The sequence below is a fragment of the Electrona antarctica genome (assembly GCF_951216825.1).
Source record: "Electrona antarctica genome assembly, chromosome: 7".
Lineage (NCBI taxonomy): Eukaryota > Metazoa > Chordata > Actinopteri > Myctophiformes > Myctophidae > Electrona > Electrona antarctica.
This window is the reverse complement of record NC_136812.1, coordinates 11164808-11192562: the sequence shown is the minus strand read 5'-3', so window position 1 is coordinate 11192562 and position 27755 is coordinate 11164808. Positions and strand designations below refer to the sequence as shown.

Sequence of the window (27755 nt, the reverse complement as noted above, 5' to 3'; positions counted from 1 at the left end):
GCAGGGCTGAGTCATCCGCAAACAGGAACAAATTGCAGTCGCAAGCTAATTCACTGTCTATATCAATGGGTTTCTGAAGCTTCCTCTTCCCAGCAAAACGAGCCTTGTTTCCAAGCTCCTTCTTCAATTCTGAGAATCTGATTGTGCTTGGCTAGATGCTCAGAGCGACAGGTTGCACCAGTGCATAAGCCTACATTTTAAAATAAGTGTTTGGGTTTTTTCAGTGGTCCATAAATACTGAATAGTAAAACACATTACAAATGTGGTCTCTATAGCCTCCCCCTGGTGCCGGGGTGCCTGATTGAGGGGAAAGGAACTGGTTGGAATAACGTGTTCCTTAGATGCACTATGTCCTATCGGGGAAACTCCCCCCTGTCAGGTGATAAGAAGCTATCTGCTCACTCCTCATGCATTGAATGAAGCATGAGCTCAGTTCAGGGCTCTCCCCAGGTTGGCAGAGGGAGAGTAGCGCCCAGGATTACAGTTTAGGCAATTGACACCGGGCGAAAAATGGGTTGCAAATTCGTGGGATAGAAATTTAGAGAGGAAGAAAAAGGTTGTGTAGTGACTGAGTGATCTGTGGTTCTCAAACTTTTCGTGCAGAGGACCTGCAAGTGTCTATATATATTAAATAGGCCTATATATATTTGGACGCGGACCCCCAACTGAAAAGGTTTTGTGCCATGTAGGGACCCCCAAGAAGAGATGCAAAAAAAATCCAATATAGTGTGAGCTTGTATATATTTTTTTTTTTTATGGGCGCTAGCCCCTCCCTTTTGTCCCCACACGTCTCATGTTTGCCATTGAAAAAGGAGAAATTAGGTCATATGTCCGTCAAATATGACGTAAATTTGTGGCAACACAAACATTAAATGCCATTGACAATGAAGGGAAAATGTAGCCTACGTCATATGTAGACAAGCAAATCGGCTAACCAATGGCATAAATTCAGTTCATGAGATGATGGATAAGAGCGCCCCTCACTTTTATTATTCATACACACATTTATTATTATAATTTTTTAGAGGGATAGGCAGGCTGACAGGAAATTGGGTGAGAGATGGGGGGGGGGGGGGGGGGATCGGGAGTCGAACCAGCGGCACACTGGATTACCGGCCAGGGTGCCTGGACCGCTTCAAAATGTAGGCCTACTTTAAAAGCACCAAGTTAACTGTTCATTGTAATAATAATCCAAATCTAAGTAAAGTTTTCATATAGTTGTAGTGGAGTAAAACAAACTATTTGCCTCTGAGATGTAAAAAAAAATGTAATCTACGTCAGTAGCCTACTTAAGTAAATGTACTTATACTGTACTTTCCACCACTGTTAGGGACACACCTACCGGTATGTCAAGTAACCATACATGATGCAACCATAGAGTATATGGATGCAACCGGAATTACCGGAACATGCTGTGAGTGATCAATAAAGACCTTCCTATGATGGCTAAAGAACGCTTCCGTTAGTGGTCCCGCGGGTCCTTCAATGCAGAACATGGCCTTCTCACAACAACAACATGTAATAGTTTTACTTTACTTGTTGTATCAGAGAGAATGGATCGGTGCGTTTTTGTTCGAACACATTCTCTCCATTCCCTTGTGAGTGATGTATTGTAGATTATTGATTTCAAGCGGGCAAACATATCTTCCATACCTTTTCATATATGAACCTTTTCATAGTATACGTATATGAAAAGGTATGAAATAATGAAACCGCGCTGTGGCGAACGGAAGGTGAGTCATTCATAATGTCATAAAGAAGCCAGCGAATCTCCCCTTGAAATAAGATCCGATGCCAGACTCTCCAGAGGCGGTGAGAGAAGCAGACTGATGAGACTGATGATCGACGAGTCTTCAGCTGGCATCTTCCACTGTTTCCCCCCCCCCCGAGCGTAGCCTACCTTCAACTAAGGAATCTACAGCGCTCAGCCTGGACGCACGCACTGCCGCGCGCGCGCGCACACACACACACACAGACACTCACACTTCGAAGGTCGAATGCTCCACGGCGTGACTGTCTCTCTCTGCTGCAGCTCCATTCATTCATCCATCCAGAGTTCCAGACAGACGACGACCTGTCCCACTATATACTACCCAGAAACAACAACAACAACCCGACGGACTGGCGGTAGGTGACATGTTTGTTGATGTGTGTGTGCGGGTACAGGCACTCTCCATGGTGCTGATGTGTTTATTATGTGCAGGTTGTAGGAGCTATCCATGGTGCTGATGCCCACACTTGTCAAACTAGCTGCGTATTTCCCGTTTTAGAATGGAGCTTGTGTTATGGGAACTTTTCGTTGCTGTCGGGGCAGAGTTCATATGTAGCCTAGTTTTTTTAAATTAATTTCCTGCTTGATCATACTACAGCGTCACACAAAAAGTATCAGATCTAGCTTTCCAGCTTGCAGATCTGCTACTTTTGCTGTTTTCATTTGAATCCTGAAAAGTAGTCAGTTTTGGACCCGACAGAGACGATAGGCTATATGTTATTACAACTGTAGATTGATCGATTGATTACTTTAAGTTTGCATTTAAAAAAAAGAGGATTACAGTTTAATTGGTAACTTATTTTCCTCAAATAATTCCTCAAAGCCATGCAGTACCAGTGTGAGCATACTGTTAGTATTAATGTATTCAACCAATCAAAAACTGTCTTATAATGTTTGAAGACAAATCCCCACACATGACTTGGGTTTTAGACATCTGTTTACTTGCAACTTAAATCGTTACCAAACCTAACAAGTTTATTTTGTTTCGGTGTTCACTTCAAATACTTGCCTATAATAATAATAGCAGTTGTTAAAGTTACAGCAATTGGAACATCATTGTTTGAGACTACTAATGGCCTATTACTGAACTATTTAGAGAGCCAAGTTGTCAACCTTGCAATAGTGAACGATTATTTGGTTTGGCTGATTACAGATATTGGCCAATTGTGGAAATGAAGTAAAGTTCTGTAGAAATTAGGCGCCAAGAGATTAGAATAATAACAACTTTGTAATAATGAACAAGTTGAATGTGAACACAGTTCACCTTGGCCTTTATACTCTTTCTTTATACCTTTATACTCTGCTTTCCTACTGTCTGTCTCTCCTACACTGTCTCCCCCTCAGCTTTCCTACTGCCTGTCTCTCCTACACTGTCTCCCTCTCAGCATTCCTACTGTCTGTCTCTCCTACACTGTCCCTCTCAGCTTTCCTACTGTCTGTCTCTCCTACACTGTCTCCCTCTCAGCTTCCATACTGTCTGTCTCTCCCACACTGTCTCCCTCTCAGCTTTCCTACTGTCTGTCTCTCCTACACTGTCTCACTCTCAGCTTCCATACTGTCTGTCTCTCCTACACTGTCTCCCTCTCAGCTTCCATACTGTCTGTCTCTCCCACACTGTCTCCCTCTCAGCTTTCCTACTGTCTGTCTCTCCTACACTGTCTCCCTCTCAGCTTTCCTACTGTCTGTCTCTCCTACACTGTCTCCCCCTCAGCTTTCCTATACTGCCTGACTGTCTCTCCTATATGCTCTTATAGCTAATGGCTCCTCATGGAAGAGCCCATGTCTTATTCATACACTCTCCTCTGCATTGCTCTCATGTTTCTGTGTCAGCAATGTTCCAATTCATGTCATTTCCTGCATTGGCTGCTGCGTGCCTCCTGTGTAGTTAGTGTATTGTATAGCCCACAGCGACGGACAGTATACTCAACAACCGTACCTGCAGTCAAAGTATAGATACCGCCCTGCATGGTCAAATATCACCGCACTATAGAGATAGATAGATTCTTTATTTTGTGTCATGCACCCAAGGCGCCCCGCCCACATGGACTTATAGGACACACCATACAAATCATTGCGTCAGTATTGCATTGTGTACAAGAAACAGTTTTTCTTTCTTTTTTCTTTTTTTTTTTTACACAAACAAAACATTCTGCCTTTTTTCCCACGCTTTGCATAAAAAGTCTGCTAAAGCAACAATACCTTTCCTAAAACAAAATTCCAGTTTTTTGTAGTCCTCTAACCAGAAAAAGTTAACACAGATGGTTGTCATGTTACAAAATAATACATGTCTTAATTCTTCATATAATGGGCAGTAAAACAAAAAAATAATTTCATTTTAAATTTTTAAATTTTCTATAGTGAAAGTTGCTCTGTCAAATTAGTACTGGAGTAAAGCTTGCTTTTAAAAACATACTTAAGTCTACAAAAGTCAGTGGTGGAAAAAGTACTCAGATTTCTTACTACGGTAAAAGTATCAATACTGCAATGTCTTCCATTGTTTTCCAGGAAAGAAGGTAAAAATCACACCCGTGTGAAGTAAGTGGTGCAACTCCGTGTGGGGGGAGGGGGGCGGGGTTCCAGACCCACAGGAACGCACCCAGGGTGCCGGCCCGATTCCGGCGAGCCGCCCCGCGTCCGAAACGGTTGAGAAATGACAGAGTTACCGTGTGGGGGTCCCTCTACTTTACCCTCCACTGTACTGTACTGTACTGTCACTATACTGCACTGGCACACCCGAAATCACCAGTTAATATGTGCGTGTGTGTTTGTGTGTGTGTTAGGTTGCGCACAGGTGGTGAAAAACAACCATGCTGTTTGCGTAAAATGAAACCAAATGGACCCATAAGGGTTCATTTGGTTTCATTGTACGCTCTCAAGAGTTAAAGTATTGTTAAACATCTGGGAAGGTCATTGAGGTAAACTTCTGCATACAGTAGTTTTCCTCAGAGGTGTTCAACTGACCCATTACAGCAGGGACCAAGGACAGACATTTGAGGGTTTTAAGGTTGGTCTCTGAGAATATGTCTTCCACCTCCTGGATGACTTTAATTTATAAGAAGTCTACACAATTAGAGAATTGTAGAAGAATAACCCGTGGCTCAAATTCTGAATAAATAATGAGCCTTGATATGAAAAGGGTTGAAAACCATTGCTCTAGGCCAGGGGTTCTCAACCCGTGGGTCGCGACCCCTCGGGGGGTCGCCAAATTATTTTAGGGGGTCCCCAAATTATTTAAAAAAAAAAAAAAAAAAAAAAAACGATTTTTCAAAAATAGCAGACCTACAAGCTCGTAGCGCGCCACTATGAGCTTGTAGATCTGCTATTTTTCAATAGCTAAATTATAACAATGCTTAAAACACCAAAAGGGGTTCCCGCCCAAAATGGTTTAAGGTTATTGTAGCAGTCAATTTATATTGGGGGTCGGGAGGGGGCGGGGCGGGGGTCCCGAGACATTGCCAAAGCATTTCCGGGGGTCCCCGGCCAAAAACGTTGAGAACCCCTGAATTAGAGAATTGTAGAAGGATAACCATCAAATGGAGGTCCGTGGCTCAAATTCTGAATAAATAATGAGCCTTGATATGAAAAGGGTTGAAAGCCACTGCTCTAGGCCAGTGGCTACCAAACGTTTTAGCTCAAAAGGCAAAAATCTACGTTTTCCCGGAACCCAAACTAGTGAAAATAGCAGATCTACAAGCTCACTGACAATGATCGGCTATTTCCACTACTTCTAAAACATTTGTTTTCTAATTTATGGCATTTCTTTTGTCTTCATGAAATTACTGGGGGGAAAAAAACGTTTCATTTGTTTTTCATTCATAATTTTTCATTTTTTGTCAATGTCTTTGCCTGTTTTTGTAGTAAACGAAAAATTAAGTGGGGACCCATAAACATGTGTCTGCGACCCACAAATGGGTCCCAACCCAGTGTTTGAGAAACAGTGCTCCAGGCTAATTTGAATATAGGATGAGAAAGTCTAAGGGCCCTATTTTCATCAGTGCCTTACCCTAAACCTCTTTGCCTTTTTTATTTTTTTACTATTTTGAAAAACATGTTGAAATTGTTTAACTAGTCGATCTACATTGACATGTTGTGAGCTTGTAGCCTGGCTAATAAGCCAGACCGAATCAGCCGTTGGCAAAAATAAATTGCCTGGCAATTTTCTTTTTCCAACGGCTGATTCGGTCTGGCTTATTAGCCAGGCTACATAGAGCCCAGCCAGAATAATATACCGCGACAGTGTTGTGTGATATTAGTCTGGCTTATTAGCCAGGCTAGTGAGCTTGTAGATTGGCTATTTGAACGATTCAAAAAAAGATTTTCAAAGGGTTTCAAAAGGGTTTAAAAGACACTGAAAATAGGGCCCTCAATTTATCAGAGAGAGAGAGAGAGAGAGAGAGAGACATAACACATGTCTGTGGCTGCTGTCCATGGTTCTATAGTAACTAGTTGTAGCCTGGGGTCCTGTCAGACACTATAGGGTCCATGTGTGTCAATAGAAGAGCATGGGGATTGTTTTGGGTTGAGGGGTGGTGATGACATGCTGTATGTGTTCCACATACAGATGGGCTGGATAGCAGACAACAGTACCTTCCACTCCACTATCTCTGAGACAGCAGACCTGACCGTAGCTGTCATCTACTCTGTCTTCGGTGAGTGCAGCCTCACACACACACACACACACACACACACACACACACACACACACACACACACACACACACTGTGGTTGGGCACGGCTGTAGAATTGTCAAATTGCGGAAATTAATGTGCGCTTTAAGATGTATTAAATCTATGGCTGTCCTATGTTAAATGAATAAATTGAATTGGTGTGATTCATCTCAATTAATCACATCTATGGCCAAGTACTGTACATACACTACATATTGATTTGTGGGTCAAAAAGGTTTGAGAACCACTGCATGAGGCCACTGACCTCCATAACCTTTACAGTGTACACTGTCAGAGTTACAGACGCTGAATGCATAGTTGATCCCCTGGTTGTACGGCTGTACAGCCAGGGGTAAAGCAAAGAGAAACCCAACGGCTGCGCCGTTTGTGAAACAAGCTTCTAAATGATCTAAAACCCTTTACTTGTACTTTTTGTGGTAAAAGCACTCAAACTTTCTTTTTACTGTACTTGTAAAACTGTGATGTGACAATAAGAGTTGATTCAGATTCTGGAACCCCCTCAAGGACGCCACTCTGAGAACCACTGGTGTAGTGGAGTCTGTAGACGTCGGTATATTACTGTTGTCACAATGTACCCTAGCATCATTTCAAGGTGGCCGGCCGTGCGCTAATGAAAGCCTGTGCACCCTGACTGACTGTGTTCTCACAAACAATGAATGACATGAACTCTGAATGCTGCCAAGAACAAAAGTTTTCCACAGCTGTCGCAACAATGACATCAGTCAGTGAGTGACATTGGTATATATACGATCAGACCAGCATAAGAAGCAGGAGCTGGGGTAGTAGAGGTGGGTTTAGAGCACACACACGCACAAACACATGCACGCGCGCGCACACACACACACACACACACACACACACACACACGCGGACACACACACACACGGACACACGGACACACACACACACACACACGGACACAGACACACACACACAGACACACACATGGACACACACACACACACACACACACACACACACACGCACGTACACACACACACACACACACACACAGTAGCACACCTAGAGCCAGTCCGGCCTCAAGGTCGTAGTAACTTGGACAGTTACCCCCCCCCCCCCCCCCCCCCCCCCCCTTACACTAGAATATTGCCAACATTTCAGAAAACAGTTTTTAGTTGAATGAGGCCCCCAATGTCCCTTTAATGCTGACTGACAGACATTCGGATTCCCCGTAAAATTCAACACAGACACGTTATGTTTGCATGTCCATTATCCTGAAACCAGGCATGGCCGGATTAACGTATCGTACACGCCCCGCGGGGGGGATTAACGTATCGTACACGCCCCGCGGCCGGATTAACGTATCGTACACGCCTCGCGGGGCCGTGCAGCCTCGGGGCGCCAGTGTTGTTCAGCTCTTTTCTTCCAATCCCGACAACGCCAGGAGCATGTCAGACACGTAGAACGGAGTGCAATCTATTCATACGGCATGGATTAAACCCAGGTCCCATGTGTGTGCAGCCGGTAAAGTACATTACAAGTTATAGTGAATACAGTTATGCTTATGTTTTTCCTCCAGATCAGCATTGAGGCAGTGGTTCTCAACCAGTGGTCCAGGGACCACCAGTGGTCCTTGAAGGGGGTTCCAGGTGGTCCCCAGCTAAATTATGGGGAGTTGGTAACCAGTGGTCCAGGGACCACCAGTGGTCCTTGAAGGGGGTTCCAGCTGGTCCCCAGTGGTCCAGGGACCACCAGTGGTCCTTGAAGGGGGTTCCAGGTGGTCCCCAGCTAAATGATGGGGAGTTGGTAACCACTGGTCCAGGGACCACCAGTGGTCCTTGAAGGGGGTTCCAGGTGGTCCCCAGCTAAATGATGGGGAGTTGGTAACCAGTGGTCCAGGGACCACTAGTGGTCCTTGAAGGGGGTTCCAGGTGGTCCCCAGCTAAATGATGGGGAGTTGGTAACCAGTGGTCCAGGGACCACTAGTGGTCCTTGAAGGGGGTTCCAGGTGGTCCCCAGCTAAATGATGGGGAGTTGGTAACCAGTGGTCCAGGGACCACTAGTGGTCCTTGAAGGGGGTTCCAGGTGGTCCCCAGCTAAATGATGGTCCAGGGACCACCAGTGGTCCTTGAAGGGGGTTCCAGGTGGTCCCCAGCTAAATGATGGTCCAGGGACCACCAGTGGTCCTTGAAGGGGGTTCCAGCTGGTCCCCAGCTAAATGATGGTCCAGGGACCACCAGTGGTCCTTGAAGGGGGTTCCAGGTGGTCCCCATGCAGCTAAATGATGGGGAGTTGGTAACCAAATAGACCCTTATTAAATCATTAACTCTTGAGAGCATAAAATGAAACCAAATGGACACTTACACCATATGGGTCCATTTGGTATGATGTTATGCTCTCGAGAGTTCAATTAGGCTATTGTTAAACATCTGCATTATTTAATTTACAAGAAGTCTATGCAATTACAGAATGTAAAATAATTGTTATTTTGTTATCTCTCCAATGGTACCATATCAATACAGGATGATGTGGACAAAATCTTATTGAGAGAAAAGTACCCGCAGCACTCCAGGTTCAAACAAAATCCTTCTAGGTGCAACTAAGGCTGGAAGATAATAGTTGAGGTGAAGAAAATGCCAGCACTCATTGTATGTCCTTTACATGATTTTATTTACCTCTGAGAATGAAAACATACGCGTTTCGGCCTGTATGGCCTTCTTCAGAGTTGACAAAATCTTATCAAACAACGGCAAAATGTTCTTTACTTTTGAGTCTGACTAGAGGCTAAATCTCATCAAATGGTTGTCCGTGGCTCAAATGTTGAATAAATAATGGACCTTGGTATGAAACGGGTTGAAGGTTGAGGTTCTGTTGCCGACAGCAGCCAAAGTAAAGTGTATTCATTATAAAAACGTATTCCACATGCAGCTTAAGTGAGGACAATAAACGGTATATGCGCTCTGACATAACGAGGTGCTTGGAGACTGTGTTTCTCATGTACATTTCAGGGCTGCATGCCACAAATACAAAAAAGTTAAGTGAATCCGGCGCTGGCGCTCGAATCCACCGTGGTGCATCCAGCATTGTGAGAGCGTCTATCTCCGAACACAATTGGCCCGTGTTCAGAGGAGGGAAGCATGCGTGTGAAGTATAATGTTGTTATCGTTATGTCTGCGCTGTCAGCGTTGTATTTATTTCATTATGTCGTCTCTGTCGGGTGGAAACCTCATTATGTCCAAAACTGTTGGTCAACTTTTCAGGATTGGCGCCGCGGTTCATACTTTTGTATGCTTTTATGTGACACTGTAGTAAAATATATGATCAAGTACGGCGTTAATTTACGCCGTACTTGGTTGAGAGAACCACTGCCTCAATGTTGACCTGGAAGAAAAACATAAGCATAACTGTATTCACTTTTTCACCATTTTGGGAGGGAACCCCTTTTGGTGTTTTAAGCATTACGTTATACTTTAGCTATTGAAAAATAGCAGACCTACAAGCTCATAGCGCGGCACTCAGTGCCGCGCTATGAGCTTGTAGGTCTGCTATTTTTGAAAAATCGTGAAAATGTGGTGCATATCTTTGAATAAATATTCTTTCAGAGCGAACATTTTTAACTCAAATCTTTGCTTCTGGGGGGTCCCTGGAACAACATATTTTCAGATGGGGGTCAGTGGCCAATTACATATATTTTTGGGGATCCTTGACATGAAATAGTTTGAGCACAACTGACATTTTTCAGAAAACTGTTAGTATTTAGAAGACATTTTGTAGAATCGTCCTCAGGTCTAAATGGGTTAACTTGTATTGTACTTTACCGGCTGCACAAACATGCGATCTGCGATTTTTAGTTTTTTTTTGGGTCTCTAGTGTAAACGTTTCGCGAACCACTGGATCGAGTAGCGTCTTAGAGGGAACAACAAAAAATCGAATCTACCGTAATTTGTTGTCCTTGAGGCAATATTGCATAGACCTACTGCACGTAAAACAAATGTATGGTCATGCCAGGCAGCCTTCCCAAAACCATGACTCAATCACTGTCCGGTGGAAACCTCATATGTCCAAAACTGCTACTTTTCAGGATTCAAATTCAAAACTAGCAAAACTAGCAGATCTACAAGCGTGTGGATCTGCTACTTTTGATGCTTTTGTGTGACGCTGCACTGCATGTGTTAAAGTATGGCGTTCATTTACGAAGAAACACATTACGAAGATGATGGAGATAAGAGGCTTTCTGCCCGACAGCGCCTGACTGACTGACTGACTGATGGGAGGGTGTGGGGACTGCAGGGTGCTTCTGTTAGATTTGGACATGGTCCAGCTCTGGAGCCCGGCCAGCCTGGATGTTTCTCCTTAAGGACAGAACTTCCTAGACTCCTTGACTGACTTCCAATGTATCTGTACTGACTTCTAATAGCCAACTAATCCTAAAACAGACACTCCCCCCCCCCCCCCCCCCCCCCCTGTTCCCAGAGGCTTTTAGGCCTTAAGGTGGTTTTGGATTTTATTTATTTATTTTTTATTTTATTTATTTTTTTATTTGACAGGGACAAAGCTCATTGATCAACATGTCAGTTTTCACCTCAATGTAAATGGGCCAGAGTTAGCCAAAGCTAATTTCCATCTGTAGTCCCTGGGCAGGCTCTTAAAAAATGTATGATAAAAGAAAGACAGTGTATGGTGTGCCAGCACACAACACCATGCGTTGATGCCATGTGTGCAATGTGCTAGCACCCAACACTGTCCGTACAAAAACACAATACAATACAGATGAAAGAAAGACAGAGTGTAGTGTGCCAGCACACAACACCATGCGTTGATGCCATGTGTGCATATGTGCTAGCACCCAACACTATGTCCATACACAAACACAATACAATACAGTACACTACAGGAACAGATCAACATGGTACAGGGGACAGAACAACTACATAGTGAAGTGAATAATGACACCGGTGAGAAATACTAAATAGTGCTGATAGTTACTCATGATTACAGATTTGAATTGTTTTTAGCCACCTTTTCAGATTGAATTTGAAGGTCAGATAGTTGGAGGTCTCTCTTACTTCTATGGGGAGACTGTTCCAGTGATGGGAGGCTCTAACAGAGAAGACTGTTTTACCAAACACACTACATCTGATTGGCATTTCACAGTCCCCTCTGGTAGTTGCCCTTGTTGCTCTGTCACCACTGTCCCTTCGACCTATGAACTGTTTCAGTGGTGGAGGTGCAAGTCCATTTAAGATCTTAAAAATGAGACAAGAATCTGAGAAGTGTTTAAAGCTGTTAAAATTAAACAAGATCTGTGTGGGTACTAGGCCTATAGGGTTGGAAACATTTAGTATTACAAAACGATTCCGGTTCCTTAACTCTTTGAGCGTTTCAAGGATTTCTATATAGTAGGTAGACTTCTCTATGGCATAATCCCGTTTTTGAATGATTTATTGAAAATTCTCTGTTGTGAATGTGTGACAACGAAAGACCTTCAGAGAAAGCTTGACTTGTCTGCTTCCAGGAAAAAAATTAACTGAGTTGATAAAATGTTTAGTTTTTGTGTTGGAAGCCATTTAAAAGAGCCTGCATTTACACTGGGTAGTGTTTCTAGGACAACAAAAAAAGTTATGCCCGGTTGAAGTTTTATTTTCTAAATAATTTTTTTCTGCTGGGCGTACATAGCCATGCAATATCTCATTTTAAAGGGTGAGTTGTCTAGTTCAATTAAAATAAAATAAAAAGTTTCTCACATGTACCACTGTAGATATTTTGCCATCTATAAATAGCATGGTCAGTCATGATCAATCTGACCTATCCAGCTAAAAGTCCCCATATCTCTGAATTGGAACATCATATAAACTCAATTCTTTTTTAGGGTAAAATTAGACATTCTAACGCACATTTTGATATATACCATGTTTACATAGTCTTACCAGTACCTTGTCTATTCATGCATGTATCTCAAAAACCTATTATGAAGAAACACAGTTTTGATAAAAAACACATCCAAGGACATTGTTTTGATATGACTTGGTGCCCATGAAATGTATCAAAATATAGACTTGAATGTATACTGTATTATAAAAAAGAAATTGAGTTATTACCATCTACCGTTACAGAGTAAATCACAGTTGAAACTCGCTTAGTCATATACAATAAACCTCACAATAGTGAACAAAATAGCCATGACAGGTCTAACTCATTGTAAAAGCGTCTTTTATTTTTTATGACTACTAACATAATAAAATTATAATAAATATTACAGAAAATAAATAGGCCTACATACAAAACAGTTGTCTCCAAACTCCCCAGTGTCCCCAAACCACTGCATTCCAGTTGTTCTTGACGGTGTGTGTAGGCTAAATAATAATAATAAAAAAAAAAAAAACTGCCCCCCTGAAATGAATGAATCCGGTTCAGTGTCGGAGAACTCCATCGCAGTCTTGACTCTTCGTCTTCATCATCATCATCCTCCTCCTCATCTGATGTCAGTTCTAAATATATAAAAAATAAACATTTAGCTGTTGTCAGTGCACGCTACTATTACATGGTGTTTGTAGCTGGCTGCTAGTATCACGATAAAATAATAGGCAACGTTAGAATGACACCAATGAGTGCTCGCAGGTATAATATCCAGCACCATCGCGTCGCCACATTCCACTGGCTGTTGGCTAGTTGCTAGCAAACACTGCAGAAATGGTACTGGCTATTGGCCGGGGGGGGACGTAGGCTATCTGACATCATCGTCATCATCATCATCATCACACGGTGACACACTAAACAATGTAAAATCATGATTGTTGAGTGGTGTAAACCACTCCTACAACTGGCTTTTTTGTGCAGAAAAAATGAGCATGGTTGCTATGTTCACCCTGTTCACCCGGGTGTGATTCCTACAACTGGCTTTGTTTGTGCAGAAAAAATGAGCATGGTTGCTATGTTCACCCTGTTCACCCCGGTGTGATTTCATTACGTCAGACATGATTTAATTACGTCATACAGACCTTACACCACTCAGTTCACACGGGTGTGATTGTATACAATACAATGAATGCGATTATCATGCAAGCTCATATAACTCATGGACAAAAGAAATCTACAAGCTCACAACGCGTCGTGCATGTGACCTGTTTGAGCTTGTAGAGCTGGCTGCTAGTATCACGATAAAATAGGCGACGTTAGAATGACACCAATGAGTGCTCGCGGGTATAATATCCAGCACCATCGCGTCGCCACATTCCACTGGCTGTTGGCTAGTTGCTAGCAAACAATGCAGAAATGGTACTGGCTATTGGCCGGGGGGGGGGGACGTAGGCTATCTGACATCATCGTCATCATCATCACACGGTGACACACTAAACAATGTAAAATCATGATTGTATACAATACAATGAATGCGATTATCATGCAAGCTCATAACTCATGGACAAAAGAAATCTACAAGCTCACAACGCGTCGCGCATGTGACCTGTTTGAGCTTGTAGATCATCATGTTTGTTCTCCGTCTTTGTAGACAGTAAAAGGTGCTGGCTAATGGCTGGAGGGGGGGTTAGTGTCTGTCGGTGCAGTACAAATGTATCATAGCAGGCATGCAGCCATGCACGCATGGCAGTACAATTATTTTATATTGTAGCGTGCCATATAGGCGATCTGATCTGAAGAGTAACGTTCGCTCCTTTTATTTACCGTCTACAAATACGGAGAACAAACATGCATCGTTTACTGAAGCAACGCGTGGTTATGTGCGGCGCGTTGTGAGCTTGTAGATTTCTTTTGTCCATGATTTCTGATCACTATAGAAGGGCATTTTCTACAATAAGATTACCTCAAAACATTCCGGGTTGATCGTCTTCTTTCAATGGTTTCCCGGTATAGCTCATCGGACGACGATGAGGAGACAATGAGTGGTAGTGGCCGGTCCCCGCTCCGGTTCTAAGCCCAGCCACCGGTCCCAGCGACCGGGCTGGTGGGGACTGGAGAAGGCGACTGGGACGCGTATGGATCAATACTACTACCACAAAACTCGCTCAAATAAATATTACTGCTTTCAACTTTTTCTGATAGAAAATCGCTCGGGCGAGACGTCAAACGGGCTGAACACTGAAAACTATGAAAACTCCCTCCGCCCCCACTGTTTACTGGGGTGTGGGATCAGCTTCCAATGGCAAAGCGTACACGTGTGTCACGTGACACGGGTTTTCTGGGAAATGTAGTTGATATTTATGCTCAATACTCTATACAGAGGTGCGTACCGAATTAATCAATTGGTATTAATAAAAAAAGAGAACTACGGAAAATCACGTACAAGTCAGACAGAACTAATGCATAACTCCACGTGTTTTCCAGTAGTAATCTGTCTAAGGGTTAACGATTCCCTCCCTCTGTAGTCTGTACTTAAGTACAATTTGGAGTTTGATAACGACAAAACGACAATATTCAAGAACGCTGATGGCTTATTCACACCACCATCTCCCGCAAACCGCTCAGTAGGAATACTCTACTTAGAGCGGACAGCAATCACTCTAAACAGCTCATTCCTAACATCCCTAAAGGCCAATACTTACGCCTCAGACATAATTGTAGCTCCACCATGGACTTTATATCGAAAGCTACTGACCTCACCAATCGCTTTACAGAAAGATGCTATAACCAAGAGGACTTGGATACAGCCTATAACAGTGCAGCGCTTCACACTGACAGAACATCTCTACTCTACTTATAAAAAAAGCAAAAGCAGACACCAACCCGACTCCGTTTTTCCACAGCGTTCACACCAGCGGCAGGGGTAATCAAAAATGTATTTCTTAAAAACTGGCACAAGTGATCCCAAACTTGCAAGCATATGTACTGACCCACCTTTCTTTTCTTTCAGACGCTCCAGAAGCCTCAGAGACCGTCTAGTCTACTCGGACATGAGTAGTTGAGTACCCCCCCTCCCTCTACATGGCTCGCTAACCCCCCACACAGCTTTTATAAATGCGGCAATTTGCTCTAATTCTTCTAATTCTACATTTTTTACTCATCCACGTACTGGCAAAACAAAATATCATCCTTTATTAACTGCAATTCAACACATGTATGCTTAAATGTCGGATGCGGACTAGCATACATATAGGCCAAACCAAAAGACAATTCAAATTACACATTGGAGAACACAAAACCGCCATTTGAACCCAAAACCCTGAATATGCAATGGCCAGACATTATAAAGCTGCTAACCATGTAATGGGTCCCCAGCCTCCCTCAAATTTTAAGGAATAGAAAAAATCACAGCCCCGCCACGGGGAGGTGATATAAAAATTGCTCCGCAGAGAAGCACTGTGGATACATATACACTTGACACTTTAGAACCTAATGGCCTGAATGAAGAACTGAGCCACTCATGTTTTTTATAGACATGCTTTTAGACGGTCCCTGAGGTCTTCACTTCTTGCTCTGAGAGTGTTTTATTGTAATGTTTTTGTTGTGCCCTTGTATTTTCCCTTTTCTATATATTTGGCCACATGGCCCTTCATTGTGTATGTTCACTGTTGTTCCTAAATAATGTTTTATATGGTTGAATCACTGTTTTACTTTATTTAACTTACTGTTCAACAGCGTTTTTCCATTATATACTCTTATCTGTTTAGACTGCTGGTAGTAAATGGTTATTACATGTAACATGGCCTTTTGTCATTGGCTCATTGATAGCCCAGCCCTTTATATGCTGCCACCTTTATGACTCTGATGAAGACCGCATAGGTCGAAACGTTAGTTGTTCTGTATACTAGCACCTTATAAAAGGCTTTAAATGTCCGTGCTGCTCCAGTGTCCTCTCCTCCTTCTACAATTTTGGGGTATTTGTATTTTACTTGAGTATTTTCAATTTCCAATACAGCTCTCTGTTAATGACTATATGTGTTCTCTGTAGGCGTGTGTTCGGTGCTGGGGAACAGCATGCTGCTGTACGTGTCCTACAAGAACAGGGCGATGTTGAAACCAGCCGAGTACTTCAACATCAACCTGGCGGTCAGCGACATGGGCATGACCCTTAACCTCTACCCTATGGCCGTGGCCTCCAGCTTGTCCCACAGGTGACTATACGCACGCACGCACGCACGCACGCACGCACGCACGCACGCACGCATGCACGCACGCACGCACGCACTCAAATCAGGGTGGTTTTATATTGTGTTTTCATCTCAGAGTGGTTTGGGAGCTTATATTAGCCTTCTTATATAGTTTTGGATAGTGAGCTTGAAGTGTGTGTGTGTGTGTGTGTGTGTGTGTGTGTGTGTGTGTGTGTGTGTGTGTGTGTGTGTGTGTGTGCGTGTGCGCGTGCGTGCGTGTGCGTGTGCGTGCATCCAGGTGGTTGTACGGCAACGCGGTGTGTGTGTTCTATGCGTTCTGCAGCGTGCTCTTTGGGATCTGCAGCCTGGCGACCCTCACCATGCTGAGCACCGTCTGCTGCCTGAAGGTCTGCTACCCGCTCTATGGTGAGACACACAGCTAGTATAAACCTGTTCTATGGTGAGACACACAGCTAGTATAAACCTGCTCTATGGTGAGACACACAGCTAGTATAAACCTGTTCTATGGTGAGACACACAGCTAGTATAAACCTGTTCTATGGTGAGACACACAGCTAGTATAAACCTGTTCTATGGTGAGACACACAGCTAGTATAAACCTGTTCTATGGTGAGACACACAGCTAGTATAAACCTGTTCTATGGTGAGACACACAGCTAGTATAAACCTGCTCTATGGTGAGACACACAGCTAGTATAAACCTGCTCTATGGTGAGACACACAGCTAGTATAAACCTGTTCTATGGTGAGACACACAGCTAGTATAAACCTGTTCTATGGTGAGACACACAGCTAGTATAAACCTGCTCTATGGTGAGACACACAGCTAATATAAACCTGTTCTATGGTGAGACACACAGCTAATATAAACCTGTTCTATGGTGAGACACACAGCTAGTATAAACCCGCTCTATGGTGAGACACACAGCTAGTATAAACCTGTTCTATGGTGAGACACACAGCTAGTATAAACCTGTTCTATGGTGAGACACACAGCTAGTATAAACCTGTTCTATGGTGAGACACACAGCTAGTATAAACCTGCTCTATGGTGAGACACACAGCTAGTATAAACCTGTTCTATGGTGAGACACACAGCTAGTATAAACCTGCTCTATTGTGAGACACACAGCTAGTATGGTGAGACACACAGCTAATATATTATATCTGATAAACCTGCTCTATGGTGAGACAAACAAACACACACACACACACACACACACACACACACACACACACACACACACACACACACACACACACACACACACACACACACACACAAATTATTTTTGAACTGGGGATCCCCCCGACCCTGACAAGCACTTGGAATTCTAGGAGTTCAGGCATTACATTTCTATAGGTCGTCCTCAGACGAGCCCTCCATCATCGCTTCCAGTCATCCTGGTTCTCCAGCTCGTTGGTGCTTTGCGCTCCTGTGTCTTTCTTGAGTACATCCACATATGTTAACGCGGGACGTCATCGTGACCGGGGCCTGTGTGTTGGTTCCTTCCTTCACCGTCAATATTCAATCATACAGATTGATGATTGAATATTCAATCATACAGATTGAATATATATCAATCATACAGACTTCAGGGATGGTTTCAGTGTCCAGCATTCACTGACGTATAGGAGAACAGACTCTACTGTTGCATAGAAGAAGCTGAGTTTGATTTGACGGGGGAGGTTGGAGTTCCATATACTGGTCATGCGGTTCAGAGCCCTGCATGCAAGTGCCTTCCTCACTTTCAGATCTTGCTCCGTTGAGTTGACCCATGAGCCCAGGTACTTCCTTCAGAGCAGAGCCTTCTGTTGTTGTCAGAGGCGGATGTTCCGAAGGGATGTTATAGTTGCTTCACTGATGACTTCCCCGTAGTCCCGGTCTGTCAGGAATACTGTGGGCCGGGTGCCGTCTCGACCTCCTTGGTGTTACCCTACCTTTACCATCTTTATGTTTTGTTTTAAAATCTTTATCCCACAATTTTTGTAACCCATTTTTTTCACCCAGTGTCAATTGTCTAATGTAAGCCTGGGCACTCCACTCCCTGGAGTTCCCCAGGTCTCTGTACTTGATCCCCCTCCTTTTTCCCCTCCTCACCAATTCTCTTTGCCAAGAATAGGCGATGCGAGTGAGCTTGGAGATCTGCAATTTATGCCGAATGGTCAAATACTTTCGCAGAATATAGGTGAATTCTGGTACACCACTCAAAGATTTGAAGTGGTTTTCTTTGCTAAAAAACGACCTTCCTTAGAAATAAATAAATGTTGAATAGATTTGAATAAATATTATTCCAACCTTGCCTCGGGACCAGTTTACCATCCTTAGAAAGAATCTCACTCTAAAGAATATACTGGCCTCAGACTATTTCTAAAATCCTGGCTAAAGGCCTTGAGCAATGTGCTGTTATTATACCAGACATGTCTTGTTTCATGTGCTCTAATTTTAATCCAGGGAAATCTGTAATCTATTGGTTTTCAAAGTGAGGTCCAGGGACCCGCAGGGTTCTTTGGGGAGTACCAGGGGGTCCCCAGTAAAATAGCATCACAATCTTTTCAAATGAGTTTGAAAGGATTTTATGGAATTAATGTAAATGTATTTTCACTGCTTCTTAAACTTTTATTGTATTAATTTATAGAAATTATTATATTTTTTTTACAGTAGCCTACATCCCATCCCTGCCTCTCTGTCTTATTCTCCCTCTCTCTCTCTCTCTCTCTCTCTCTCTCTCTCTCTCCCCCCCCCCCCCCCCCCCCCCCTCTCTCTCTCTCTCTCTCCCCATCAGGGAACCGCTTCAGCCCGGAGCACGCCGGGGTCCTGATCTTTGGGGTGTGGTGCTACGCGCTGCTGTTCGCCTGCTCCCCGCTGGCCCGCTGGGGCGCGTACGGCCCCGAGCCCTACGGCACGGCGTGCTGCATCGACTGGCGGCGCTCCAACCGCGAGGCGCTGGCCCGCTCCTACACGGTGGCGCTGTTCGTGTTCTGCTACGCGGTGCCGTGCGCCGTCATCGCCTCGTCCTACTGCCAGATCCTCCGTGCGGTGCGCCAGTCCCGCAGGGCCGTGGAGCGGCACATGTCCAACCCGCCCCGCATCGGGAACCTCCAGACCATCATCATCAAGGTGATTCCGTTCAGCGCTGATTTTGACAGCAGATTTGGATTTTGTTTTTTTAGTCATAGTCTTTTGAATACAATTTAATTTAGTTTTAGTCATATTTTACTAGTCATCTGAAATGTTTTACCTTAGTGTAGTTTTAGTCAACTAAATATCATAAGGTTTTATCTGCAGACTAAATCTGCAGTTTATTTAGTTGACTAAAATGTAGGCCTATTTGGGCCGGCCTTGATGGCGTCGTAACGGCGGATTTTACACTTGGTTGCATGCTGAAAATAGCAGATCTACAAACTCACAACACTCACAACACACAATAGCACAAAAAAAGCCATTGGGGTCATATATATTCATATTTATTTATTATTATTGAAATAATGTCACACACCTTTTTCCAGTGCATAGCCTACTGCAGACCTTGTTGACTAGATTCTCCTGAAATGATCGATTATGTATTATGGAGAAATCCCGCAACACATGCATCTCAATGGATGATCGATTATTTATATGGAGAAATCCCGTCACGTAACATGCATCTCAATGGCTGAGTTAGTTGATTGATTGATTGATTGATTGATTGATTGATTGATTGATTGATTTGCAGTCCTAGCTCGGTCTGGCAGTGTGGATCGGGTGGGGCTTAGCGAAGGGTCCATTGTGCGTACAGTACACGTCATCCCCACAAACAACCTCTATGAATGAAGCATCAAACACAGGGATGGTTTCGATGAGCCAATCAAATACTGGCCCTGTGATTTTCAGATGGTTTATCCTATTTTGACCTGAGATCAGATTCTAAAAATCTTCTACATCCTGACAGTTTTCTGAAAAAGCTATGTTTCTATGTCAGTCGTTCTTCGATTTAAAAAAAAATCACACCCGTGTGAACTGAGTGGTGTAAGGTTTTATATAGCATGGTTTCAAGGGTCTCAAAGACTGAATGGCCTTTAGGTCTGATTCTGGTAGGGTCGTCTTCTGATGTGATGATTTGTGACCATGAAGTTGATTCAGCTGGAGTTTTTGTCCGATGTGAGGTATTATATAAGGTAAGGTATTATATAGCCTGATCAGCTCTGATCTGACGTAATGAAATCACACCCGGATGTGATTTCACAACTGGCTTTTTTGTGCAGAAAAAATGAGCATGGTTGCTACGGTCATCCAGTTCACCCGGGTGTGATTTAATTACGTCAGAAATTATTTTGAACATAGCAACCATGCTCATTTTTTTCTGCACACAAAAGCCAGTTGTAGGAGTGGTTTACACCACTCAAAAATAGCAGACCTACAAGCTCGTAGCGCGCCACTCGGTGGCGCGCTACGAGCTTGTAGATCTGCTATTTTTCAATAGCTAAAGCATAGCATAATGCTAACACCAAAAGGGGTTCCCGCCCAAAATGGTTTATTGTCCCCGGCTGGCGGCTGGCGGCTGGCGGCTGGCGGCTGGCGGCTGCCTTCCTTCATTGTGTAAAATACCATTAGACGTTGTGCATTTGAAAGAGACTTGGTTTGTCATGTACAGTATATAATGAACCCCCATAAACAGTACTATATCTTTACAAATGAAATGTTATTTGCAGAATGGCTAATGGTGTTTGTGGCGGTGCTTTGCTGAAAACAAAATTACTCATAATGACTGAAATGAGAAACCAAACAAAGCACAAGTTCCAGGAAATTGTTTGTACTGTGTGTGTGTGTGTGTGTGTGTGTGTGTGTGTGTGTGTGTGTGTGTGTGTGTGTGTGTGTGTGTGTGTGTGTGTGTGTGTGTGTGTGTGTGTGTGTGTGTGTGTGTGTGTGTGTGTGCGCGCGGTACAGTCAGACATTATTAGGCTAAAAGGATAACACAAGAAAAAATGTTATACTGTGTGTGTGTGTGTGTGTGTGTGTGTGTGTGTGTGTGTGTGTGTGTGTGTGTGTGTGTGTGTGTGTGTGTGTGTGTGTGTGTGTGTGTGTGTGTGTGTGTGTGTGTGTGTGTGTGTGTGTGTGCGTGGTACAGTCAGACATTATTAGGCTAAAAGGATAACACAAGAAAGTCCTGGGGACTTGTTTACATTGAATTCATCAACAGCATAGAAAATGTACACAATGCTACATGTCATCAGCAAATACAAACACTATGTACAAAGGAGTTGAGTTGATACAGTACATAGCTTCAAGCAGCTATAACAGGGGCCGAGCATTTTAAATAGCTGGCCCCAACCTAACCTCAGTAAAACTATACCTAAACCTAAGTGTAATGCTTAATTGGGTCGTCCACTCACAGTTAACAGTCTTTGTATTGAGTTTGTGCTTGAAATGTAGGCTACTGTAATTCTGCAAACTGTTAATAAATATTTCAATCAATCAATCAATCTAACTATACCTATAATGGTAATGGTTGTGTGTCTAAGCATGGTGACATAGCCCTCTACCATATTTAATACAAAAAGACTGCACGGTTTGGCCTGGAGTGCCGACAGAAGAAAGTATTCATAATTCAAAATAGTGGGTGATATAAAGGTCAGAGGTCAAACGCCAGAACACGAAAGTTGTTTGGCGTGAGGAGATGTTTTATTGTTGACGGTTGATGTGCCTGTTCAAAGTTTTTAAATTGAGTGCTATTATTTGGCCAATGGTTTGTGGGCTTCGCGTCTTCACTGTTTGCCATATTGCCACATTTCTCGAAAAAACGACTGCATTGGTTAAAGGAGCATTCAGTGATTTGGGTGATTTGGAAAAATACCCGGTCCACCCGGTAACAAGATGTGCACATGCACACGCTCTACAGTGGGGGAAGTACAACAGACCAACAGCATGTGCACCAAGGCCCGCCCCACTCGATCATGATTGGATGAAGGCCCCTCTCATCCTGATTGGATGAAGGCTTTGCCACCCAAAGCCCAAACCGAAACTAGGGTTTTTTGACCCCAGGGGCTCACTGGGGACAGGGAGGAACTCCTTATATGGTCAGCACACTTTATAGTAGGGAGGATTATCCAAAAAATAAGTGATATTTGAATTAAGTGAAATCACTGAATATACCTTTAAGCCAGAACTGCAATAAGTGGCGGAAGAAGAACAAAAAGAAAAAAATAACACCTCCTAATTGTGGTCTCCTGTTTTTTTCTTTTTTTATAAGTATTTATTGTTTCAGGCCAGTACACATGGTTGTCTCCACATTGTGGTTCTGAAAAGGCTAATTCTCATCAAATGGTGGTCCGTGGCTCGAATAAATAACAGGCCTTGATATGAAAAAGGTTGAAATCCACTGCTATAATGAAGTGGTTAAAATTATCGTGATGCTACTTTTGCTGGGACTGGGGGTCCCCGGACCCCACTTTGAGAACGGCTGCCGCTAGACACAAAGAAGTGCTGGTCCAAGTCCAACTCATGGGGCCATAGCACACTCTCGAGGGCTCCTTTAATGGAATCATTGTAAAATTCATTAATGTAAAATACCTGACATCTAATCATGAGTACATTACTGACACTTATTGAGCCAAAGCAAGCCTGCGAGACAAGCTTGTTCTGAAGGACACACACACAAAAACATAGTAATAATACTAATAATGGTTCCATGATGTCACGATGCAGTAGACAAGCCAAGGACGGCCCACCACGCCACTATACATGCATCCATTAAGTAAGTAAGTAAGTACATTTTATTTATAGAGCACCTTTCGAAACAATGTTACAAAGTGCTGTACAGTTTTACAACAAGTTTTACAACAAGGTAAAACAAGGGCAAGAAAAACATTGAAATGCAAATATATCAAGTAAAATTAAATACATCATAAAATAAAGTGCTTACGAAATAAATACGTTTTTAACAAGTTCTTAAAACTGTCGACAGACTCTGCATTTTTTTAGCTCAAAGGGTTCCACAAAGAGGGAGCAACCACTGCAAATGCTACAGTCCCCCTTAGTTTTAAGTCTAGTTGTCGCCTGTCGGAATAGACAGAAGGCCTTTATCGGAGGACCTGAGAGATCTCATGTTTGGCTTTGCATGCAGTAGTTCGGAGATGTAAAATGGAGCCAGACCGTGTAATGCCTTATATGTTATTAAGATAATTTTTAAATTGATCCTGGATTTTACGGGCAACCAATGGAGTGCAGCAAGCACAGGTGTAATGTGAGATCTGCGGTAAGTGCAGTGGTTCTGGACCAGGGCCCACTTGGAGATCTGGTAAAGTGTTTGTGGCTCATCCCATCAGCCCGTGTGCATTTTCACTTCAGAGAAAGCCAAACTAAATATAATTTCTATTCATAATGTTCCAATTTCTAATTACAGCTGAGCATCGCGCTGTCTCTCTCCCCTTGCAGATGAGCATCACGGTGTGTCTCTCTTCCATTGCAGCTGAGCATTGCGGTGTGTCTCTCTCCCCTTGCAGCTGAGCATTGTAGTGTGTCTCTCTCCCCTTGCAGCTGAGCATTGCGGTGTGTCTCTCTCCCCTTGCAGATGAGCATCACGGTGTGTCTCTCTTCCATTGCAGCTGAGCATTGCGGTGTGTCTCTCTCCCCTTGCAGCTGAGCATTGTAGTGTGTCTCTCCCCTTGCAGCTGAGCATTGCGGTGTGTCTCTCTTCCATTGCAGCTGAGCATTGCGGTGTGTCTCTCTCCCCTTGCAGCTGAGCATTGTAGTGTGTCTCTCTCCCCTTGCAGCTGAGCATTGCGGTGTGTCTCTCTCCCCTTGCAGCTGAGCATCGCGGTGTGCATCGGGTTCTTCGTGGCGTGGACGCCCTACGCCCTGGTGGCCATGTGGGCGGCGTTTGGCCACGTGGACTCCATCCCGCCCATGGCGTTCGCCGTGCCCGCCGCCTTCGCCAAGTCGTCAACGCTCTACAACCCGCTGGTCTACCTGCTGCTCAAACCCAACTTCCGCCACATGGTGCGCAAAGACCTCCTGTCCATGCAGGTGATTGAATGGTTATTATACGTTTTCAATATCTCATTGGGTTTAGTTTGTACTTTTTGTTTTTGCAATTTGGTATAAAGTAACTAGTACTTAACACATTGACTGCCTCGTATTAAATAATTAATTAATTCACCTGTGCCAAGGTCTTTCAGCCACTTTGTAGGTTTTGATATTATTAACATGCATCCACTTCAGCCATATACATTTTGTCCATTTGAAAATAGCCGATCTACAAGCTCACATTTTATACTTTGCTATATTGATACTTTTACTTCCACAAAGAAATATTTTACTCATTATTTTATCTAGCATGCCTTCCTACTTCCACGACTGCCTGGCTAGTCCCAAACCGCCTCCCTCAGGTCCTCCACTGCTGGCCTGCTCGAGGTGCCTAAACTCCCATTTCAGCTTAGACAGGCAGCCTCTGTAGACATATTTAAAGCACAGCTCAAGACCCGCTCTTGCTTTTAGTTGAGTTTTTAAACCTATGTGTTCTTCTTATTCATGTGTGTCCTTAATTATTCATGCTCACTGTTCTGCCTTATTTGTCGGTTTGTTTTTCTCTCTTTTTTGCCCTATAATGCACTTTGCGCTGCATTCTATATGACATGAAAAGTGCTCAGTTCAGTACCAAGATAGAGTGACTAGGGTTCATGTGGGCTGACCTCTGTCAGCGTTCTGTGCACCAGTGAGTTCTCGTTCTTCAATCTGTGTGCCTCATCCACCACCAGAACCTTCCACTTCCACCTTGTTTTCACATTGAATTCACATTGTTCTAATCTGGACTACATGACTAACTATACAGTCTATGTCCACACTTCAATTCAATTGTCAAATCACAAGTTGTCTCATAAAGTTTGTTATTATTATTATTATTATTATTATTACAGAGGAGGTGTGTGGACCAGTGTCTCTCCCTGCGCTCCCTCCTAGCGCTCAGCCTGCGTCCTCTCCACGCCCACACAGACTCCGCCTCCTCTGCCACGCCCTCACGGACGGCGGCGGTCGCCGCCGCGGTGCACGTGGTGGTGGGCTCCGCCTCCTCCTACCACAGCAGCTGCCAGGACCCATTCGAGTGCTTCAGGCACTACCCTCGCTGCTGCCACGCGGCTGCCGTCAACACCGTGATGATGCAGCTCTCCTTGAAGGAGAGCAGCTCCCCTCCTCCTCCTCCTCCTCCTCCTCCTGTTCCAGCACTAGGGAGCGCTAATAATAAGCTCATACCCGGAGCGGGCCTGCCGCTGCCGCGCAGAGCCCACCGCAAACACGCCAAGAGGAAAGCACAGGTCCGGGAGAGAAAGAAGACGGATGTTGCTGACGGTTTGGAGGGGACCGTAGGTACTGTCAGCAGCAAGCAGCAGCACAGGACTACTGCTTCTGCACCTGCTTCGGGTGTTATCAACCGATAATCACCTATATGCTCCTTATCAGACCATACAATGGAGGCAATATGGATATTTCCTACATGTACAGTATACTGCCTACCGCGAGTAGGCGACTAGGACACGCGGAAGTGAAATCACTGCCGTCAAAGCGAACACATTATGTAACTGCGCTATACAACAACGTCACTTTGTGTTTACTTACTGTACATGGCCGGTTAACCCATTTAGGCCTGAGGCCGATTCTAAAAAGGCCTTCTAAATCCTGACCTAAGTTTTCTGAAAAACTTCAAATATTTATATAGCAGCATCAATTATTTTTACATTTTGGAATACTGTACATACTGTACAGAACCCAAAAATAGGTTCCCGGCTTGAAGGGGTAAAACACCAAAAGGGGTTCCCGCCCATAATGGGTTAAGACTGAGGTTAGGGTTAGGGTTAGTCGGGCAACGCGACGTCGGACAATGGCTGACAACAACGTCAATATGTAGGAAATGTCCATACTGGCTCCATTGCATGGTCTTGATAAGGGCTGATGACGGCTATTAATTGAAACAATCGTCTGCTGTTGTTGCAGCTCCAAATGTAAAAAGACTTTTTGCCAATGCCAAACAGAGGCAAACTTTTTATGTCGTGTTTTTACTGGTAAAACAGAGTCGGGTCTGATTTTATCGCAAACGATCTATATTCCATTTAAGACCTGAAGCCGATTCTACGAATGCCTTCAAAAAATCTTATATATTGACCCTATAAACAATTTAATACACTCGTTTGATAATCATAGCCCGATTTTGGGGCTCTGGCTCATGCAACGTAAATGGTAAATGGTGCATTTACAGTATATAGCTTTTATCCAAAGCACTTTACATAGATTGTGCATTACATTCACCCATTCACACACACACATTTATACACCTATGGCGGAAACCATGCCAGGCACCAACCTACATATCGGGAGCAATTAGGGGTTCAGCGTCTTGCTCAAGGACACTTCGACACTAACTCTAGGGGAGCCTGGGATCGAACTGGGAACCTCATGGTTGCCATCCGGCTGCTCCACCGGCCACTCTACCGCTGATCCACTGCCGCCCCTCATGGACTATTTTAACCTGATTATCAGACTGGAGCTTCGAGAAGCAGGCCACTCCGTGGTCTGGAACCAGGCTATTCTAAACCAGTAGTTTTCAAAAACAATTGTGCCAAAATTGTGGCCGTGGACCCGCACGCACGCACGCACGCACGCACGCACGCACGCACGCACACACACACACACACACACACACACACACACACACACACACAAATAGCATATGTACAAGCTCGCAAGCACGGCACGGCGCGCTGTAAGCTTGTAGATCTGCTTTTTTTCAATAGCCAACGCAAAAAATCTAAAATGACACAGATGCTGTCCCTGTTTTATCGGGTTAGTATTGAGTGTATCATGTTTACTGATTGCATTTGCTTGAGTTTACGATATTATACAAGTTATACAACCATATAAGATTGTTTATTTTTTGTACTAAATCAAATTTGTAAAAAATATTATTGGTCTCCTGTTTTGGAGTTTGTTTTATATTTTCTTCATCCCCCTTTTTTGCCAGGTGCTTGAAAAGCATCCTAGCCTACATTCACTACTAGTACTACTACCTCTAGCAGTGACCGTAGTATAGACACTTTCATGATTGGCTGCCTCGTCTCTAGGCTGCCCTCTCTAAGCCAATGGGAGATTTACCATTATAAAACCCATAGTCTGAACGGCGTAGAACCCACACTCTGTCTGAACGCCGCAAAGTGAAGCTGTGAGCTGAGGCAGAGGCTGCGGCACACAAACTGATTATACTGCAGTGTAGATGTCCATAAACGAGAGGATGATAGCATGT

At 43.8% G+C, this 27755-nt stretch overlaps 1 protein-coding gene across 1 annotated transcript; it reads left to right on the top strand.

The window, feature by feature from the left end:
* Positions 1–1791: 1791 nt before the first annotated feature.
* Positions 1792–25899, top strand: opn7a (opsin 7, group member a; the record flags this gene model as incomplete). The annotated part of the gene is made up of 7 exons (XM_079505371.1): positions 1792–1812; positions 6333–6420; positions 16326–16488; positions 16763–16890; positions 19272–19606; positions 24272–24490; positions 25381–25899. The coding sequence occupies 7 exons, from the start codon at positions 1792–1794 to the stop codon at positions 25897–25899; spliced, it is 1473 nt and encodes a 490-aa protein (XP_079361497.1).
* Positions 25900–27755: the final 1856 nt, after the last annotated feature.